General features: G+C 43.1%; 1 protein-coding gene across 1 annotated transcript; it reads right to left on the reverse strand.

Moving 5' to 3' along the window:
* Positions 1-9,792: 9,792 nt before the first annotated feature.
* Positions 9,793-21,120, reverse strand: LOC133116702 (rho-related GTP-binding protein RhoE-like). The gene is made up of 5 exons (XM_061226565.1): positions 20,827-21,120; positions 20,384-20,471; positions 13,215-13,324; positions 12,555-12,689; positions 9,793-10,994 (listed from the first exon to the last, which is right to left on the reverse strand). Exons 1-5 carry the CDS (start codon positions 20,971-20,973, stop codon positions 10,746-10,748), a joined length of 729 nt encoding a protein of 242 aa, XP_061082549.1. The 5' UTR covers positions 20,974-21,120; the 3' UTR covers positions 9,793-10,745.
* Positions 21,121-21,830: the final 710 nt, after the last annotated feature.

Here is a 21,830-nt window from a genome sequence, read left to right on the forward strand (position 1 = left end):
GTATTTTGTAAATCTCAAGAGCTGTGAGTTGTTGGATAGTAATCTACTCACACCCCACCTGGTATTAAAACATGCTCCACATGTTCAGATCTTTCCATAAGCCAATTTAAAAATGACAATTAGCAAGCTGGCTACTATTTTCCATGTGTGGAGAATTAATTCTATTTTGGTTTGTGTAACTTAGTTCATTCAACATACAGTACAGACAGCTCCACTGCACTGTTCCGGGAGACCATCAGTGGTTTGGTGCTGTTGTTAAATGGATCACTTTAGCAGACTGTTCTACAATGCTGATTTCACAGATGGGAACTGTAGTCCTTTCCCCCGACGTGTCCAGAGCATCGGACCTCATTCTGAAGATGGCCTGTGTAACACAGACTGAAACGTTTCTTGCCCTGAAGTAGTCTCAACAGTCATCACATTCCACTCCATTTCATGTTCAGGCCTAAACTAAGTGAAGTCATGCTTCTTTGGAAGTGACTATATCATAGAGGAAGTCCCTATCATAGGGAAAGCACCGACATGCTGGATTCAGAAATATTTTGTTTACATATTTCAGTTTATTCCCCCTTGTCTGACAATTCAGCGCTGCAAGGCTATAGCTCGTAAAAGTGGTCAATCCACCTGCAAAGGGGGATGGCCACGGGGATTGGGAAAAAGGCACGGCGCGCTGACCTTCAGCATGTCAGAGGGATTTAAGGACTCCTTTGCTTCCTGGCAGCAAGGTGTGGGCACCAGAAAGTGCAGGGTTCATTTCAGAGGGTCAGCTTCTCACCGTTCTTCTTTTTCCACATTAATTCCTATTTCCCCTCCCCCCACCCGCTCGATAACAACACACAGCACACCACCTGTGACAGAAAGGGGAATAAGGTATCCATTAAGTCCAGTGCTCTACAATGCTAATGCCTTGCCGTCAGCACGTCTAGGTCAGATGCCAGAGTCAGTAAAGATGGGAGTTTGAGGAAAGGGGGGGGGGGGGGGGGGGGTCAGTCCAGTGGTGAAGCACGTCAGTGTCACATCCCAGAGGCCATTCAGACCAGCACACTTGACGATGAGGAATGCATTTGGGCTTCCCATGCAGAAACGACGTGATTCGTGGTGTTGTGGAGAACAATGGAGAGCGAAACACCATGCAATGGAGCACAAAGAAATGGCCATGGGCTGGGAGGGGAGGGCGGCCAATATGGCAGCACGGCAACAAAAACATTCCAGCGCTGATCAGGTAATCAAACAAAGATGGTCATTTCTGAAAAGAGTCATTCCTTACCCTACAGAGATTTTGAAAGCTAGACTGACAGCTGGGCTATAGGTTTTGGCACCCTGTAATTCTGAAGGCTGCAACCCAGTCTGCTTTTCTCCATTAAATAGCACAGAGGAAAGTCCAGGAATAACTGGTGTTTCTTAGCAACAGAATGATTATGAACAGCTATGAAAAAAAACATTGAGAGTCGGGATGACCCTGACCTGAGAGAAACATGATTGGTAATTTACACACAGAAGCTTCCCCTGGTCATTGCATTGATCTCAAGAAGAAAGAATAGGCTTCCACATCCCACATATGCTCCTGGGAAATTAAAGCTGGTCGTCTTTGCTGATGGCAAAATAGACCTACCGGAGACCAGAAAGTACACAAATAAGCCACCTAGAAAAACTGAGAATCCTGCGTCTGTGTCGTTAAAAAAAAAAAAAAAAGCGTGGATTTCATTTGAGTGGGAGGAGTGCCCATGATCTGGAAATGCTAATTTAAATCTGCAGTCTTTGATATTTTTACACTCGAATGACAGTGGAAAAATATCAAAGAAAATTCTTTAGATGTAGTCAGGAATAAAATAAGTTTCTGGCTGCACTATCAGTGAAATGGCTGTATCCGAGAAATAGTCCCCAAAGATTCGATCAGAGATTGTACTGAAAATCAAACTTGCTGGGACCTGGGCCTGCTGGATCACTTCTTAATGCATAAATGCTGGAAGTTAGGTCTGGTTCTAAACTCATGGCAGTTACAGTGTTGATTCATTACTTTGAGTCCAAGACAAATGTAGGTAAATAGTAAGGACAACAAACTAGTCCAAGCTAACTATCATTAATAACTTTCATAAAACAGTTACAATATTTGACTTCTTTTTTGGACTTATTGGTCTTCTGCTGCTGTAGCCTATCCACAGGTTTGACCTGTTGTGTGCTCAGAGACGCTCTCCTCCTCTTCATACCCCTGTTGTAATGCCTGGTTATTTAGCATTACTGGACCTCTGGACCTCTCCCATTAACAAGGCATTTTTGTCTGCAGAACTGCTGCTGCTCACCCTGTGTGTGAAAATCCCAGGAGGTCAGCAGTTTCTGAGATACTCAAACCACCCTGTTTGACACCAACAATCATTCTACGGTCAACGTCACTTAGATCACATTTCATTTCTGACATTTTGGTCTGAAAAACAACTGGACCTCTTGACTATGTCTGCATACTTGTATGCATTTAGTTGCTGCCACATGATTGGCTGATTAAATATTTGCATTAACAAGCCGGTGTACAGGTCTACCTAATAAAGTGCTCACTGAGTGAATGTATATTTTTTACCTATTTTTTTCTTGCAGGAAGATATCATATAGACACGAAAGTACAACATTTTTTACTTTTAGTGATGGTGAGTAAATTTATTGCCAGGAACTACAGCATTACTCCTCATTAAAAGTCTACCAGCCATGGCAAGAATACAAGGAAATATTGCACAGTCTACTTCAGTGTTCCTCAATTGGACAATGTAGTTTCGGTATGATGCAACAGACCTGTTTAAGCAAGTTGAATTCACGTTCACACGCATTCTTTGTACTTCTGTGAATTTGGCCGCAGCCTACGAGGAAGCCTCTTTCCATGAAAGAGGCAAGCCTTAACATACAACCACTCTAGAATCCTGAAAGAAAACCACTTCTGAGAAATGGCAACATAAAATCATACCTGGATTAGCGATAATTTTATAATCATATTTTCCTTGGAATATCTTGTGCCTTTGCAGACTGGTTTCAGAATCCACAGCATCTTGGATTTCAAGCATCATCTGTTCCTAAATTCCCATCAGGTTAACACTGTTTAATTGTAACTTATATAAATAAGCAACAATGAAACAAAGCAAAAAATGTTCAAATACACACACGTCTTGGCTTTGGAAAATTTTGCACATACCAGTATTCCACCCAAGCTCACTCTTTCCAAAAGTCGCTATCCGATTACCACAAAATCCTGTGCAAAATAATTATTATAATTTAATGGGGAGTGCTTTGGAGCATTCTATTTGCCTGCATAGGACCAGTAAAGTCTCCAGCTACTGTTCTGGTTTGAACCCTTTGAAGAGGGTTTATTTTTCTCCAAAATTCTAAGCCAGTGTTCTAGAAGTCCATTGCTTTCAATTACCAGGAGTGATTGTTACAATAGCCTTAGAAGGTTCAGTAAAAAAACATTAAGATCACATATTTCTGATTGTGTTCTTACAACTGAAAGGGTTATGGGTTAAAGCAAGTGTGTGACCCAACCCTTGCCTTCAGGCCCGGGCGTTGTAAGTGCACACAGCTGCACACCATTCATGAGCACACATTCATATTTTATAATGCATCCCCATAGCATTGGAGACTGTGCGACACATTCGCAATCTCTTCCAAAACTCCTACCTCTGTTTATCTTGGGCCAACAGGCCCACCCATTCCCAAAAGCACTTTATGGTTTCGCTTGGCAAAGGACAAGCAAAAACCCACAATCCACATATTTTAAAAACAAGATCATGCTTTTGTGGCATTCCTTGTTTGCCTAGACTGTCTGTGAAATTAATATGAAGCTGATTTACTTTGAAGGACTTTGACCTCCGAACCCATTTCCTATCTGCAGGCAAACAGCAAACCATAAATAGAATATATTATTCAAATTAGACTGAAAAAAGCACACTTTCATTTTCTCTGTCCTTTAAGTGTCAAAGTGTCAAATGCGATGCCTTCCCCTACTGAAAGACCTTGGCATGTTTAAGCACAATTTAGAACATACTGTAACCAAGAGCAAATATACGTATACATAAACTGTTTCTCCCAGCATGTGAAACAGTGATACACCAATGGCCATTTCTGCTGGTAATGCAGTCATCATCAGCAGTAATGGTCATCGTGCCTCAACTGATGTTCAGCTGTGCAATGACTTGCTCCAGTCGAGAGAGACGGGTTGTCCTCCAATTCATGCATGCGTGAGCTGAGCTTGTCGACTGCAGTGTGAAAAGAAGTAATGACTTCAATTACATCATACGTTTCTGTGGAGAACACATGCCAGTCTGCAAAGTTGATGGTGTCTGTTGCAGCCATGCAATGCAATACAAATGGGAATTCCAAATTGAGACCAAAAAAGTTAAACCAATTTAAAATAAAATAAAATAAAATAAAATACTGCCCCAAGGTCACACAATAAACAAAGGACTAAAGTGCCTTGGATCCCTAATACTGCAGGGAAAAATATATAAAATAGAAATAGTACTAATAGCATGTTTACCCTCCTTTGCACACCTGACTTGTTCATGGATGAATTTTACTGCCTATCCCAGGTTCTATGGACCCGGGGTACAGAAGTAAGTCTGAAAGGTAGGAGTACTGTACTGATAAAGATTGATCACAACAGATTTTCTGTTTATTTCAGGGTTTACTCAACCATGCCAAGTCATCACTCACTGATGACAGAAAACCAACCTCAACAAAATAAGTCTTTAGATTACTCGTGTCAAAGCCAAGCTCCAGGTTCTCTGCTTCCTATTGTTTGTTTCAGCTGCATAAATACACAGAATGTCTTATTTTTTATTTATTCAATGCCATTAACTCATTCTCCCTGGACAATATCTGGAATCTGGACTTAAGCAGGCCCAGTGGTAGTCGACAAAAACAAGTCTGTCTTGTGCCATCAATCTCATCATCAATGTTTAATGAGGTTGGTGGGGGGGGGGGGGGGGGGGTGCTCAGTCAAGAGCTCAGTCAAGAGGCTGAATGAAATCAGTTCCTCATTTACACACGTGTGGTCTCATGGCCCCATTAGCATCAGTGTAACCCTGTATTAATCCATTTATGCAGACGCCAGCTTTCCTGTCATTGTGCTTAATGCAGCCACATGCCAGTTCCTCTGCCAGTTCACTGTAAGAAGCCACCGTTTTAAGTTTCAGCACAGACTTCAGACTCCATATCAGTGGCAGTTAAAATGTTATTTTAATGCTTAAGGAATGATGGTTTAAGGAAAGGCTTTATCGTGGCCGGGTTCGCTTAACAATGCCCTCAAACATACAACCGATATCAAACATATAGATGTTAAATGTATTTTTAAATGCTGAAGTTATAGCAATGCAGTCTGTCAATTGGAGAATGGCCAGTAGTAATGGATTTAGTCAACACCCTGTACTGCCATGTATTCAGTGGCATTCTAAATATCCCCCTGGACATTGCACAGCATTTAACAAGGACAGTGAAATCCATGGCGGATCCATACTGCATAATGCATGCCTCCCCATCCTCCAGAGTGGCGCGTGGCTGAGCCTGGCCCTCGGGCTTGACACCGGCAGCCTGTTTTAATCGTTGGCTTATCTCCGCCTATGGAGAGCGATGAAAATACCTGTCCACGTGCTAGTGTGGTTAGCAGGGGAGGGCAGAACGTGCCTCTTCGCCATTGAAGGCCTGATTAGTTTGATCTCGTGGTCCAGGAGCCCTCAGAACAATTAGCCTTTGCAGTGGAAGGTTCTGGGTGGTCTCTCTGAACCATTTCGGGGGAGAAAGGGGGCCAAGAGATGTATTGTTGGAAAACAAGCCTGTGAGAATGAATTACATGCTGTTCATATGAGATCTGCAATATATTGATGCCCTAAAAAGCACTAAGCGGTGTATCCAAATGATTACTGCAACATGCCAGTTTACAGTACATTAATGTTTATGCAGCCATAACCAGTGAAGCATTTTGTGTACTTTAAGTAAGATTGCAAGAGCATAGGAGAGCGGAGAGAGTGAAAGATGCAGATGGTTTCTAAGGAGATTGTCAGGCGTGGGATTCATGACTACCATGTTACCTCAGACACTCCTCCAAATCTTGAAGGATCTTAAGAGAAAGCCAAAATTCTCCACTGTTGAACATGAAGATTTTAACAAAGGGGGTGGGAGGAACCTTGCTTACGTACATTCGAGCTATGAATATAGCAGAGCCTCCTCGATTTCTAAAAATGTGTTCCACCACAAATACACCGAACACTAATGGGTCACCAAGAAAGAGAACACATATTCAGTGCAATGTAATGTGTCATGATGTAGACATTTGTCTAAAATGAGATGGCAGCACCTACTGCTACAAAAACAGTAATTAATATGGATAACCTTTATTGTGTTTAATATTGCAGCATTCAATAATATGCTCCTGGGCATTGATGCAAGAGCATTTTGTCACAGGAATTTACTGAGAACTACAGATCTGACCAAATGTATGAAGCATCGCACAAATATATTTCCAAAATAAACAGCTACTGCACTTGCTATAACAAAATGACACATCGGACCGGGTTTTTTTTTTTTTTTGTCTGTCAGTATGTGTTTTTGTTGCTGGTTACCAAACAACAAACATTCTCTGACTTAATACCTGGACACAGTATCAGCTTGTTTTGTGTTTTTCTCAATGGATTTCAAGCATGTTTGAAATTCCAGCTCCAGCAACTGCTGTGCAGTTCCATGTTATTATTGTAATTCTTTGAGATTTAGGGTGTTTCTTTTCAGATTATTTTTCCCAGGCTTTTTTTCTCACGAGGGGAATTCCTTTGTCCTAATCCATTCATACATTTCTCAAGAATTCAGAGAAAAGCCCACTTCTCTTCCAAAGTTAAAAAGATATTCCTTCTCCCTGAAAGATTTCCAAAGCCTGTGATCCTTCATTAAACCAGCACTATGCAGTTGGAGAAAGGGGTAGGGTGTGCATTTTCCCAATTTATCCACGCACATGAGCTTCTTGTAAAGTAAACTTCCAATTAGTCTCTTGGTAATTCCATTAATGTTACCTTGCAAAAAGAGAGAGAGTAGATTGATTTAATGACATTTATTCACTACCTCCATTGTTAATGGATCGACTGTTGTGGAAGATGCCATGCACCCATGCACCATATCCCACACTTCGTATGGAAATCAGAGGGTGTGTACTGGGAATTTTGAGGTCAGCAGTACAGGGAGGAGGGCAGGCTGTTATTGCTGATGATTTGGGGGTGCAGCGGAGGCTAGCTGCTCGACTCCCGAAGGTCTGGGGCTAATATAGCATAGTCTGTGCTTAGCCTATGTCAGCTCTAATTGTATCAGCACCCTGACAGAAAAACAATATTTGGGAAAGGTTTTTTGAAAATATTAAACCTACTGCACATGTTTTTCATAAGAATCACAATAATTGAAGGTAGTAGTGAAGAAGGTAGAAGCTTCATTGCGGATCACTGCGCGCAACCAGCGGAAGACCAAAGGATACATGCGTGTTAAGCGGTTTCTAGTTCCAACTGTCTAACTTCTCCGGAACAACGGCTCTCGTCTTTACAATTTATTTCCCCGCACGTGTATTTCAAATAAACGATACCTTGTGTAAATAAGACAGCTTCAGGGTTGCTTTAAGGTGCATTTCTTCACTTTGAAGGAGGTAGGCTACTGACTACTTTAGGCATCAAGTATTTATGCTAAGCTAAGACAATATGCTAACATGGAAAGAGCGAGTGAATGCACAAAAATGAAAATCAAACTCATCTCATCCAAGTACTTGGATCTTGACATGGCAAAATAAGCAGCTTACCTGATTTGGAACATGCAGTCTTCAGTGTTTCAGATGTCCCCGATCAATATAGACACACTTAAATCATGCAAATAATTAAATTAATTGAAATGATTTATTAAAATCTCTGCCAAATCGTATCCTGCTGAAGAACAAGATTGCACAGGGTGTGCACATGTACAGTGAGCCTAGGCTTATCCACACAAAGAACCAGAGCAATAACTATAAATACAGCCAATCAAAATCCAGACTAATTTACAGGGCGTCACAAGCAAATTGGTAGATGACATCAGAACGTTATCGTTCAATGGTATAGATGCTCACATCATTGTTATAGTTCTTGGCGTGGATGGGCCTCAAGACAAGCAGAAATGAACCCGTTCAGTAATGGTATATTTTGTGGGTCACACCAAGGATAAACATTTAGCTAGCTACCCATCTACATTTTCAGTGATCTTGATCTGAAAATGTAAATGGATTCAAAGCTCTGATTTAACAACACTAATCAAACTAGAGAACTACAAGCCAGATAGAAATCAATGGCAAATTTGGTATAATGCCATGCTAAGTTAGCAATAACAATTGAACAGAACGAAACTGCCGCTAGCCATACACAAATTGAACTACAGATATAGGAACACAATTACTGTGACTTACTGGAAAGCTTCCTGATATACAAGTGTCATTACAAGCAGCTGCAATAAGCAGTATTGTTTTGCTTCCAGTGGAAAGTTGCTCTGAGGGGTTAAACATGTAGCAACAGTAACTAAGCAGGACTTTGGATGGTCTCAGACAAATATTATTCAAATTAGACTGAAAATAATAGATTTTAAGATTGCTCAAGAGAGACCGTAGTGCAGCGCAACACATCTCCACATCCTGTGGGCTGCAGTGTTATTTGCTTCAACCATGCCCTACACTACCCAATTTACTTTTTTCTTTTGTACACGCTTGCTCACAAATTCGTGAAATCGGGCGGTGAAGTACACGGTTGAAGCAATTGCCAGATGATACTGCAGCCCACAGGACGAGGAGCGGAGTCGTGCTACTGGAGAAGACCCTTGATGATGCCCTACGGGCCAGCTGGCAGGGTGGGATCGAGTGCGTGCTGTCGTTTCAGGCACAGCATTCGCTCTGAAAGGCCAGTTATTTGTCTCAATATCCCACATGCTTTCACACCAAGCGGTTTAGACTGAAGAAAAATAATTTCACAACCTTCGCAATGGCTGTTGTTCCTGCTCCATTTGTACTGTACAAATCACTCATTACCTCTCGTTGCATTAATATAGACTGCGGCAAAAAGAATGAATTCCTCTGGGTGTAAACCACAGACAAAGAGGCAAATTAATCAGCTACAGAAAACACCTGGCATGCCAAGCTGTGGTTCCTTTTGTGCCAGTGGTCGGACTACTTTGGCATGGTGGAATGCAACAATAGAATTTAGAGGATAAATTTCCATTCATTACTTTTGATTTTGTTTTTAGGCCCTTTCATTACATTACATTACATTACATGAATGGCATTTGGCAGACGTTCTTTTCCAGAGCGACTTACAGTTGATTAGACGAAGCAGGAGACAATCCTCTCCTGGAGCAATGCAGGGTTAAGGGCCTTGCTCAAGGGCCCAATGGCTGTGCGGATCTTATAGTGGCTACACCGGGGAACGAACCATCAACCGTGCGGGTCCCAGTCATGTACCTAAATCACTACGCTACAGGCCACCCTAATAGAGACCACAGACCACAGAAACGGTAGCAATACAGAGAAATATGCTCACCAGCCCCTTTCCTGTAACCAAAACGTAAAACCATGTAAAGCTTGTATTAGGTACATCAACTATACCTAGTACACATTTTGACAAGATATTTGCATCCATCTCAGGTAAACTGTAGAATTTACAGCCCTTTATACATGCAAGTGCAGAACAAAACAATGTGACAAGACAAATTTATTTCACGTCAGTGTGTGAATCCGAATTGTCTTTAACGGGGGGAGGCATTCCAAGAGACTTAAGTGCCAAGACAATTTTTATTTTGAATTTATTTCAAAAGGAAAAATATACTGTTCAATAAATACTTCTGAAACATCAATAAAACAGACTTACAAACTGCTTTCAACATTCAAAAGGGTGACATTCTACAGTTTAACACTTTCATAAATTTCTATTTGATAAAAAATTAAATAGAGATGCATATGCCAGCTAGTGGATAATGCTGCCCTTGAGAATACAAATACACTGTTCTCATAACAGAGCAGCTGATGACACCTCCCACTCTGTAGTGAGTAGAAGACCTTAAGGCCAACCATAACACTGGTACTGCACTTCACGTGTTGAACACCATGTTTCAATACCCAGCCCATGACTAAGAAATATTAAGCTGTTCCAAAGGATAAGCAGCTTTGGGAACAGAAAAGGCTTGTAAAGTGTGATTAGGAAGCCCAGGGAGGCTATGCATTGGAAGGTTACTGAAACGGCAGGACACCAGTGAAGACAGTCCTCCAGGCTAAGGTCGAGACTCAACTCCAGTCCCGCACCCTGTGGTGCGCAGCTCAGAGTGACTTCAGGCCAAACGGCAGGCTCATGGTGGGGAGTCACTCGAGACTCTATATTCACACCCACACCCTCTGCTCATTTCTGCACAACCGAGGTCAACATCACCATGACCAAGACCCCCGACAAGCCTTTGAGGCTCCCGGAACCCTCTCCGCAGGGCACGTATGCATTTCTTCATATTTATCAATGGCACTGTACTCTGGCTCACTTCAGGTTGTGCAGAGTGCATTAACCCAAACCCAACACAAAGCACACATGCTTTAAAGTGCAGAAACACCCCAAAAACCCTTATCACCGCCACAGTCACTGTCGCTCCGCACACGCGCGACTGTCGAGGGGGTCCACGTGCCTGGCTCGGCCCGGCCCCCCGGTCCCAGCATCCAGAAAATCGCATCGGTCAGGCCCCCGTCACATGATCGCGCAGCTCTTGGCTTTGTCCTTGCGCCTGTCGGACGCCGCGGCAGACAGGTCAGGCCGACTGGGCACGTGAGAGATGCGCTTGGAGCCGCGGGAGGACTTGCGCCGCTTGACGTTCTTCTTGTTCTTGCTGACGCAGGCCAGCGTGGCCAGGTGGAAGATGTCCCGGACGCTGTTCTCGGACTGCAGGGCCGAGCACTCGATGTACGGGGCGGAGAGCTGCTTGGCTGTGTGCGAGCCCTGTGGGTGAAGGAATCGCGGTCCTCAGTCTGCTACATTTCAAACTTCTCATTCTCAGACGTGCCCAATTCAGAGTGATTGCCTACAATAACTGACAATATTCAAATTCATTTTTAGAGGGCACAGCTTGAGCAGATGGCAAAGAGCACACATTAATATCTCTGCATAATTTACATAAATATTAAAATCACTTTTCCCCCCCCAAGACCAACAGAATAAAAGTAGACTAAGGGCATAACCATACTCCAGGAGAGACAGCATTGGTTGGCTTCAACAAATTGAGACGAAGAGTTTAAAATCAGCCGCTTCAAGGAAGCTCAGAGTATGACAACCCCAACACACTCAATAAAATAACAGCGTGGCCTTATGCATGAAGGGGTCAGACAATCAGCTATTTTTACATGGACATAAAAATAAGGGAGATAACATTTTGATGTGTAATCTATAGTCAGTTTAATGAAGATATTTCCCGTGTTCATTTCAGATTAAAGGTGCTGATGCGAGAGGAACAGGGTTATGGATAATATTTAATATTAAACAACCAATGCTGAAACTTAATGGTCCTGAAAACTCCTCGGCCAATAGCTTGGATCAAATCTCAATATGGGCTAAATTGATTGTAAAATTGACCGATAGCCTACATTACCCCAGGTTAATAAAAAGGCTTAAAAAAGGATGGTCTTTGATCAAGATTTAGTGACTTTTTTAATAAAAACCTCAAGGAAGCAAACAACCTGTCCAATATTATGAAGCCTGCAGCAACACTCAGAACTGAATGCCTCTTAGATCATCCCTTTCCAACCATCGGTTTAATCCATCAAGTATTCCTTCAAGATAGGGTAGTTTCTATACTGGAAAAATACTGAGGTCGCCCCCCATAAGCATGGCTTCAAAAAACATATTAAACATCACAAGCAAGTGATAGGATAATCTAAAGCCCATATTAGTACAGCTACAAAGGAGCTGTTAATCGCAGATCAGCGATTGGCTCAAAATCACTGGGTCATTGATGCATGTTAGACCATGCTTTTTCTCCCAATGTAGTAGCCAATTGTAACCCTCTAATTCAATTGGAGTTAGGGTTACACCATCCACACCCCGCCAGGGCCGAGGAAGAGAGGCACGCCTTCAAGACGTCTCTCTAATCGTGTCCGGTTCCAAGGCGTCTAAGGCGCTTATTGTACAGCGATCAGCTAACCCTGCCAAGGGCCTCCCTCTAGAGCGGCGAGCCAATTAATGAGCCGGCCAAACTTGGCTTTTGGCAGGACCAGGAATCGAACCCTGGTCCCCGGTGCGCAACTGCAGCAAACTGCAGCCGCAAGTATGCTGCATCTTAGCCCGTTGCGCCACCGCGGCCCCGGCCCACACATTTTAGCCTCCAGAAAAAATAAATAAATAAAAAAAAAATATATAAATAAATAAATAAAAATTAAAAAAAACACCGATTGCTTCAAAATCACAGTCATTGATAGTGTTTTGTAGCTCCATCCATCTAAATACCACTCTGGGCTCACTTGCTAAAGTGCAAAGGCTGCTAGGAAGTGCAAGCGCAAGGCTGACCTGATCATATGACACCGGCGCCTGCCTGTGGTTGGACAGTTCCACCAGTGTTGTGAGGTCTGTGCGCAGGTCTGACTTGCACCCCACCAGTAGCATCTTGGTGTTGGGACAGAACTCCTGGATCTCTCCTTTCCACTGTAAGGAAGAGGGGTCAGGGAGGTCAGCCTTCATCACAGCTGCACACAGTCAATAGCCACGGTCACCAATCCATCACTCAAATACTCAAACTCAAAACGTTACTGGCATGTTTAAATTAGATAAATATCGTATTTATTTTAGCACAAACTGTTGAAAGGAAAACAATGGTAGAAGCTGAAAGCAGTGGAACGTGAGGTTCCTGAGCAGCATCTCAGGATAGGCACCTGCTGGCATCGCAACCTGCCCTCACGTTGCCCTGCGGACATGGCAAAACTGCCCTCCACAACATCCAGGGAAGAACGCGTTCAGAAGAGTAGCCTTTTCCAACCTACTGCTCAGTGGTGACATCAAGTCATGTGACCAGCCTGCACCAGCTGCATTAGCCATTTGGTGATCCACTGCTTTAACTGTGCAGCCTCTCAAATGGATGGCAGGACTTCAGACACTGGATGGGACATGATCACATTGGGAGAACAGAAGAGAATTTAAGGTTTGAGAGAGAGAATAGCTAGACATTCCCACCTTCTTCATGATGCTGTCCAAGGTCTCTGGCCGGCTGATGTCAAAACAGATCAGGACAGCATCGGAGTCAGGGTATGAGAGAGGCCTCACATTGTCGTAATATGGCGACCCTGAACACAAAAAAATAATAATAATTAAAAAAAGAAAAGAAAAAGAAGCAACTTCAAGTCAACATGAAACATTCTCTTAAATAAAATAAATTTAAAAAAATACCACTGACAAAACAGGACATACGCACAGAACAATTCATACATAGTCTTAAACCAAGTGTAGGAGTGAAAGCAAATCTGAAGAGAACTGGAGAACACAATTCATCATGCAATGACAGTGGCACAAAGGCCCACAGATCCATTAAGGCAGGCCTCTAGCTGCACATTTCCTCCGTCAAAGATGATGCACAACATCAAACCATTTCCCATAATGAGAACGTATGCAAAACTAAACGCCCATGACTTCCATTGCCATGCCTGCAATAGCACATCTGGACCCCAGATCAGAGAGCAGCTCCCAGCACAGCCCCTGGTCTCTCAGGGCATTCTGCACCAACACTGCAGCATTAGGGCAGATGCAGCACCTCAGGACAACAAATTAATTACTTTCAGAAAACTCATTGCAGGCTTGCTACCTAACAATCGTTCTTTAGCAGAACAATCTTTGTCTGGAGAGACTAAAGGCTTGAAGGTGCCTTTTCAAACTAAGCACATTTGAATCATTCAAATTCAATTCAGATTTTTGTTTGAGACAAATCAGCAACTGTTTTGCACCAGATTGTTTTGAAGCATAGCAAGTACATATTTAGAGGATTACAGAACTATACAAATCTAGACAACCAAAGGAGGTCAACCCTAAACTTTTGGAAAGGTCACTGCGCAAACTACTTTCAAGGAATTACTTCAAGTGCATACCTCAACCCTTTGAATGCACATATACCTGCCATTGTAAAACCAGCTGCAGGTCAGAAACGACTGTAAATATAATATCCAGCATTGCATTCCCTCTTCACGGACAACCTAGAGCAAGGGCAACAAAGCACTTGAGGTAAAAATATAATGGGAATTAAACCTTAGCTGTTGGGAGGGACAGGGGTATCAGCAAAACTATTACCAATTGAAGCAAATATTCATGAGCATGGAATCCAGCAATTATGTTAATACAGGTCTCATATTTGAAGACTGGTGGTCAATGGTCAAATTTCCAGGCAATTCAAACTGAAATCCTGGAGGACAAAGTCACTGAAGTCATTATTGGCTAAAGAGTCAAGGCATTATCAAGTGTGAATAGCAAAAGCACAGAATACAGAAGCAGCAATCCAAAATGGCACATACCATGTTTGTGTAGGGGGGGATAGGAGCATTCCAACTAAAACAATTTCCACAATGATGTGATGGGAGTATAGCCTTACATCAAGGTGCATCGGCCATATTGTGGGCTGTGGAAAATCTGAATTTCCCACATTGTATATATACACCCGCTGCTCGGAATCCAGGGAATTTTGCTTTCCCAAGAATTATGTGATCTCTGGAAGGTTCATTGCAAGCTCAGTTCTAAACATTTGAAGTGAAAAGTCTCCAGCTCCCCCAACCCCTTTAACTTTAATCAAGACTGTCTGCAAGGAAGTAATGGTTCATCATGAGCAGGCTACATACGCAGCCTAGCCTTTCGAGATCAAACAGCCAGCTCTGCATTGAGTACAAGGTCCAGCACCTTTACAGAAAATTTTTTTTTTTCTATTTTTGCCCCATCACTAGCAAGGAAATTTCTGCTGAAGACAAAGCATCATTTACAGCATTAACCGGAAGGGAGCTCAATCAAAAGGAATGCTTGAGAGGAGGAAAAGAAAAAAGAAAAAAAAGAAAGAAAGTTGCTCAACATCGGCAAATGCCCTCTGCGCCAGATAAACGACTGACTCACTGAAGTGCAGATGCAAATAAATACAACTGCACAACCAGGTCCAAAGCTGAACGAGGTTAGAGAGCAAGCCCAACAGCCCAAGACCAAGATGCATCTGAGAGGTCCATTGTCCAATGGTCCAGCTGTCAAATGATCTGTATCTGAGCCCATCCATATTCCACAGCCACATTGACTCCAGCCCACCATTTTAACTGACCTCATACAACAAATATGTCTTAGAGGAGGAATGGTCACAACGCTAACTCACAAGTATAACGTTACATTGCGAAATGCTATGCTTCAGCCATCAGATCAGCCTTCACAGGATACTGAGAGAAGGTCCTGCCAAGTTTCATATTCTCAGGTATGTTAGTTTGCATGAGGCTGCATCTCATCTCAGTGCTCAGAGTACCAGCTTTTTACTCAAGTTCTCCAAATGCACTGATAGCAGTATGGTTTTGTGTACACCTACCTTTAAAGTTAAGTATGGGTTAAAAACCGTGACTTGGTTATTAGCCCCTGAAAAATATTCAATAAAATGTTCAAAATTTGTAAGTGACTGGTTTTGATTTGGCACAATGATGCAGGAATAACAATGACAAAAAGAACCATTGAGCCACATATTAAAGTCAATTAATAGCCAGGAAAATCGATAGAATTAGTCTCCACTCAAAGGAAGAGTCTTACATTATATCAAAGAAATTCCAGGTGGCAGGTTGAATCTTCGTCATCAATAAAGTATTAAACGACTAAATACAACATGAACCATTTCTCAGTGAATCCAAATCGGGATGTCCTTTACAGAAGATCTGCGCTCTTGCATGCTTAACAGGTTTTCAGCGTCTTCCTTCTGTGACGGACAGGCCACGTTGGCCTTCATCACGGTCACTGAATGACATAACAAATATACTGTACCAGGTTTCAGTTTGCTTTTAAATTCATGCTCATTGCATGCGAGACACACCAAGCCTCTTTTTCCATAAGATTTAGAAACTGCAGGAAAGGCAGTTGCTCTCATTTACAAACCCTCAGTCTGACAAGTAAGCAGGTCTAACTACAAGCCCAGTGAAAGCAGCCAGCACCCCCACCCAGAGCCAGGCTGATTCAAGAGGATGGGCTGGGTCCGGAGACACCTGCACAAACAGAACAGCCACCGCAAACCAGGTCCACCTGGCCTCAGCTCTAATGGACTGCAAACAGGTCCCCGCCCAGCCATTATGCAGCTAATATTTCAGAGGGATTTCTCAGCAGGTTACAGATCTGCTGATGATCCACCACCAGTTTCAAATGCTACCCAGGAGAATGAAAGATGGAGCTTCATCCTTAATGAGCCATCCTCATCACTGTGTAACCACAACCTCAGTCCCAGCATCCAGAATTACCTTGGACAATTTGTTGACATTCCTAGACAACCATAGCTTGGAAAGTAAGAATCAGAATTCCCCACAGCACTATGTTAGGGCAACAAAGGCCAACTGGAATAGTCTCGGCACAATTAGAAATTCAATGAAATGGTCTAGAGGAAACGCATCCACTTATCCTTCGGGTTATAAGGAGTTGGATACAAAACCCTCCATTGAGTCAAATAGACCTTGTGAAAGCAGTTCTTGAGAATGTAGAAGCATTCACAGGCCATTGCACGCTACTGTATCAACAGGTCGTTGACCTTGCATCCAGCCAAAATTTAATTTCCTTCAGCAATGACAATGTAAGAATTTTCTTATAAAAAAAAAAAAAAAATTTAAATAAAAGGTACATTCATTCCAAAAGCCCAGACAAGCTTCTGAGAAAGAGCTTCCTGCTCAAAGGCTCACAATAGACCCTTTCTGCGGAAAAATCGTTGACTTTTCATCCAAGGAATGTGAGGTATGCAGCTCCAGTTCACTCGATGCACAATTCAGCAAAAATGTTCCTTGATGGCACAGGAGGACCAAGATTCTTGACGTCGGGGCTCAGCTAACCCAGCCCAGACAGCTGAAAGAAACCAGATGCCCACACCTTAACGACCAAAACAGAAATTAGTCATATTGCTTCACATTGGACTAATGGAGGGAGGAATTCATGCTATGCAGAGAGCAGACAGTTCTGAAACAGCACCTTGCAATCTCACCCTACAGGATTTGTCCAAATATAGCCTACAAGTTTGTAAACAACCTACTGGCGTCAGTGGTGGTAGGTTAACTGAATACAGTCCTAAAATTCCAAGGGGCCAAAGGAGACACATTTAGAGGGACTGAATTAAGAATCACCCGCACCCCCCACTTGTGACCAACTAGTTTAAATTTGAGTGAATGGAAGATTGCGACATCCAAGCATTTCCTTAATTACCTTCATTTTATCATTAGCCTCTGACTGACTGAGCAGGCTCATTAACTCCTTCACAGATAATCAGAGAACAAAAGGGACGGGCCCAGTAGGGGAGGGGAGTGGAGCGGTGGGGGAAGAGAGCAGGACTCCCCTCGGACGCCTTCCCTTGCACCTCCCTGGACGAGATTCAGGGGACTGATATCGATTTGGGCCATGCAGCTTTTCAGGGAGCCTTCAAAGAGGCAGCCAATTCAACAGCCACGGGCCTGCAGGCAGTTGTGCAGTAATTATGCCGGTGCTGCAGGGGGTCGAAAATGTAGGGGGTGCAAGTTTGGGAGGGGAAGGAGGGGGAAGGCATGCACACCCGCTGTGGACGTGGGCCAGGAGATCAGAGACACACCAGACTCAAAGTGCTTTGTTCATGGCTAAAAGCCCTGCTCCTGAAGATACACAGGCAGAGGTTACAGTGGGTAAGAGGTCTGCTTGCTCAGACAAAGACAAGCACCTCAAGTACTTCAGGGGTGCTTTAATTAAACACAACTTTCCCCATTAGGCCATTAAAAACATAAGACGCCACAGTATGAGGTAGGAGTGAAATTTGACCCACATACCAGCTAATGCTGCTACAGTTAATTCCCCCTCCACCCCATTCGACCGGCCAAATCCTTCCTACACCTATTCATTCACTTTTATGCACAAAGCTTACACTGGCCAGTACCACGCCACATTTCAGAACGTCTAGGGCCCATCAGTAATCGCAGCCTTCAACAGCTGCTTCATTAAGACCCACCCGACCAGTCGCTGTGGCATCCAGTGCCAGAGCAGGGAGTGATTTGCCAGCAGGTTTGTTGCCACCGGACCACTGCCGTCTGGAGGATAGTAAGCACAATGCCAGGGAGGCAGCAGCTGCCCCTGCGCTGAGCACAAAGGCCCGGCTGCGCTCAAAACCCTTCAAGCAGAACCAGGTAGGGCAGCCTGGAGCCAGGATCAACTCTGGCCCTCAAATCCAAATCCAGCCCCAGTTCCATTTTCTCCTGGGTGAAACTGAACAATTAGCGCCACTGACTGGCCAGACTGTCTTCATACCCAATACCCAGCTAAAGAGAGGGTGGAAAACCAGCCATTCTTGGCCATTGATTCAATTATTCCTGGCCTAGAGCCTTCCTATCAAGACTCGAAACACGAAATGCTACAACGGTTTAAAACCATTTTTTTTTTAATTACATTTCTCTATAGTTTGTGGGTACAGGCTTAACAGGCTACTAAACTGTTAATGTTTGGTTAGAATAGTCAGCTTGCTGACAGGCATATCTGAAAGTAAAGCTGGCGGTTTTCAAAGCTGGAGGAAGGGTGGGGTGGTGGAGCCTGGACAGGCTCAAAACCTCCCCCAACCCCCCACACAATCAGCCCGGCAGTCACAGACAGACCGAAGCCTCCCCCCCCATGCCTTCCTACACAGAAATGCAAGGCAGCAGGCTGCTGAGGCAGTATGCCCAATCACAGGGTTAGGGAAGAGTTCAGCAACAGCACATAATTACTCCCAGACTCCAGACTGGGAATCCCAGGGGTTTCCATGCCACAGCTGTAAACAATCGTTACCCCGAAACAGGTAAGACCAGGAAAATTCTATTGAGCACTGCATGTGGAATGTTTGGCCATGTTCCCAGAAAAAAAAAAAAAAGACAAAAAAAAGATTTTTTTTAAAGACTATGTAGCCTATATCTGTATTTAGAGAGAGGTAAGGTAGGCTACACAGGCTTCTGTTGGCTTGTTTTTCATTGTAAAGCGAGAATCAATCATTTGTGAGCACGGAAAATGTATTGAGAAATGTGGCCAGTGTAGATCGTGTTTAAAAAAAAATATATATATATATATATATATATATATATATATATATATTTTAAAAAAGTATGCCTACATCAAAGTGTGCATACCTTACGGCCAATTTCACACATCTGGTTAAATGCCCCGGCTCCCTCAGTGCAATTCATAACCAAAGCCATCCCGACTGGCGTGCCGAACTGTTTATTTATACGTCTTCTCCATGCTTTGAGGAGAGCGCACGATTGGCGGGGGCTTGGGTGGCGCACACAAAGATTTAATACCGCTGTCTGAGTGCGAGTCCAGCCGGCTCGTTCTTCACATTCCAAAGAGGCAAAGCAATCCTCCACCATCCCCAGACTGCTTCTTCAGACACGCCGAGGGAAGGGCCCGTTAAACAGGGCGACCCCCACAAATTTAGACCGCACACCTAACCAGCGAATTCCCTAGGAAGTCTGTCACAGCATAACAGACGTTCCAGAGGCAGACAGATGTACGGGAAAGCGGTCAGGTTTCAGATAATGGTCTTAATTATATTAGTCAAAAACATTTAGAAAAAAGCATGGAAAAGAAATACAAGTGATGGTGCGCTTCCAGAAGGTCTTTACACATAATCACTTATTTATTTTGTCCATAGACAAAATGACAACCAAGTTGTTGGAATCCTTAAAAGTCTATGAACAAAAGATATACAACCGATTGTGCGCAAGACCAACTAAAGCAGTCCAGCAACAAACCCATATTGTTGGCGAAATTCAGTAGAGGTCAGGACATATTCAAACAGATTTAATCACTCTTGTAATCCAAAAACAATACAGACCAGATGTAGGGTCAAACACTGCAATGAGAGAACATGGCTTTCCTCAGCTGGACAAAAGCTGCACAGCTCATTGTTTTTACTTTGGCAGAAACAGACCAAGTGACACAAGAGACCAAAAAGTTAGAATAAAATAATTTTAGTCAACAAAATAAGGCATCCAATTTATTCAACTTAATATTTAATACATCTAGAGCAAAGAGCACTAACTGTATATGTGCAATATTAGCAATTATGTTGTAGGAATAAAAGTTGTAGCCCAATTACAACCGGACACGAGCACCTGATGCAAGTGCACAGCACAGTGGCACAAAGCGAATTAACGTCAGCTTACCTGAAGTATCCCACAAACTGAGTTCAATTCTTTGTGTGTCGATTTCAAAGCTGGCTGTGTAATTTTCAAACACTGTAGGAACGTAGCTCTAAACAGAAAGAGTAAAACGCGTTAGATCATCTGCCGATGGTGGAAACAAACATAACGCAACACAAACCAACAAGTCCTTTACAGGCAACTAAAAAGCAGGCTAGGTACAGAACTAGCATGTTACACGCGCGCCGCTAAAAGTTTGTTTGTTCTGAATTATATTTAGTTCAGACATTATTGGCAAGCATCAGACACTTATTACTGACAAAAACTACCAACTAGATTATACCAAATTGTAACGTCCACTAAAGCGAAGCGCCGTTCTGCTAATCCAGACATGTCAACCTCACGAAGACACTCTGGTTTCTTCAGCGTTGAGCCTTCACGACATTTGCCGAAATCAAGGAGCGTACCTCTGGAAAGCAATCCTTAGCGAAGACGTGCAACAGAGCAGTTTTCCCACATTGACTGTCCCCCACGACCACTATTTTACACTTCACACTCTGACTGGGATCCATCCTGTATTTAAATAATTTCTCACTAACTCTTCTCTCCTTCATTGATTTTTGTTTTTGAGCAGTCTGAGCAGTGACTTCAAAAAGACCAAGACCGATAAGAAAACTTCAGAGCAGCGACTCCAATGTCACGTCAGACAGTTCCTTCAGGAACGTCCTCAGACTAACATAAGAAAACACGATCTGTTTCAGGAAAACGTGTCTTCCATTTTATATATACGAATATTTGAACCAATCGCCTTCCTTGTACACGCCCCCCGTTTCGCCACATGGAGACAAAAGGCACCCGGGAGAAGACACTCGCGGCGTAAAAAAGTGCGCCCTCCATCGGTTTCTGTTGTAACGGTCATCTCCAGGCACTCCGTTTTATCTGAATTGTAGCCTCGTCAAGTCTCAATCAATGAATTAGTTTAAGTCTTTTAATTTCCCCCCTTTTTATAACATTCATGTAGTAAATAATCAAGCGGCGTGGGCAAGATACTTTCAATGATACTGATCCTAAATGCAATACATAAGACTGCACTCACATAATAATATCCAATATTATATAGACTAACAGAAAAGGTGGCTTAAGAAATGTATGTGAACTAAGATCATGCGCATATTTAAAGTACACTGATAGAAACAAGGCAGGTGGACAAACATTACATTACGTTACATTACATTAATGGCATTTGGCAGACGCTCTTATCCAGAGTGACATACAGTTGATTAGACCATGCAGGAGACAATCCTCCCCTGGAGTAATGCAAAGTTAAGGGCCTTGCTCAAGGGCCCAATGGCTGCACGGATCTTATTGTGGCTACACCGGGGATTGAACCACTAACCTTGCGTGTCCCAGTGATGTACCTTAACCACTACACAACCAGGCCGCCCTCATGCAAACATGGCACATGTATGTG

This window comes from Conger conger, chromosome 17, assembly GCF_963514075.1.
Source record: "Conger conger chromosome 17, fConCon1.1, whole genome shotgun sequence".
Taxonomy (NCBI): domain Eukaryota; kingdom Metazoa; phylum Chordata; class Actinopteri; order Anguilliformes; family Congridae; genus Conger; species Conger conger.

Coding starts and splice junctions, on each gene's coding strand:
- LOC133116702 (XM_061226565.1), bottom strand. CDS start 20,973: ATGAAGGAGAGAAGAGTTAGTGAGAAATTATTTAAATACAGGATGGAT. Junction 20,472..20,826: donor CTAAGGATTGCTTTCCAGAG/GTACGCTCCTTG, acceptor CTTTCTGTTTAG/AGCTACGTTCCTACAGTGTT. Junction 13,325..20,383: donor CAGTTTGTGGGATACTTCAG/GTAAGCTGACGT, acceptor TTTTGTGTTCAG/GGTCGCCATATTACGACAAT.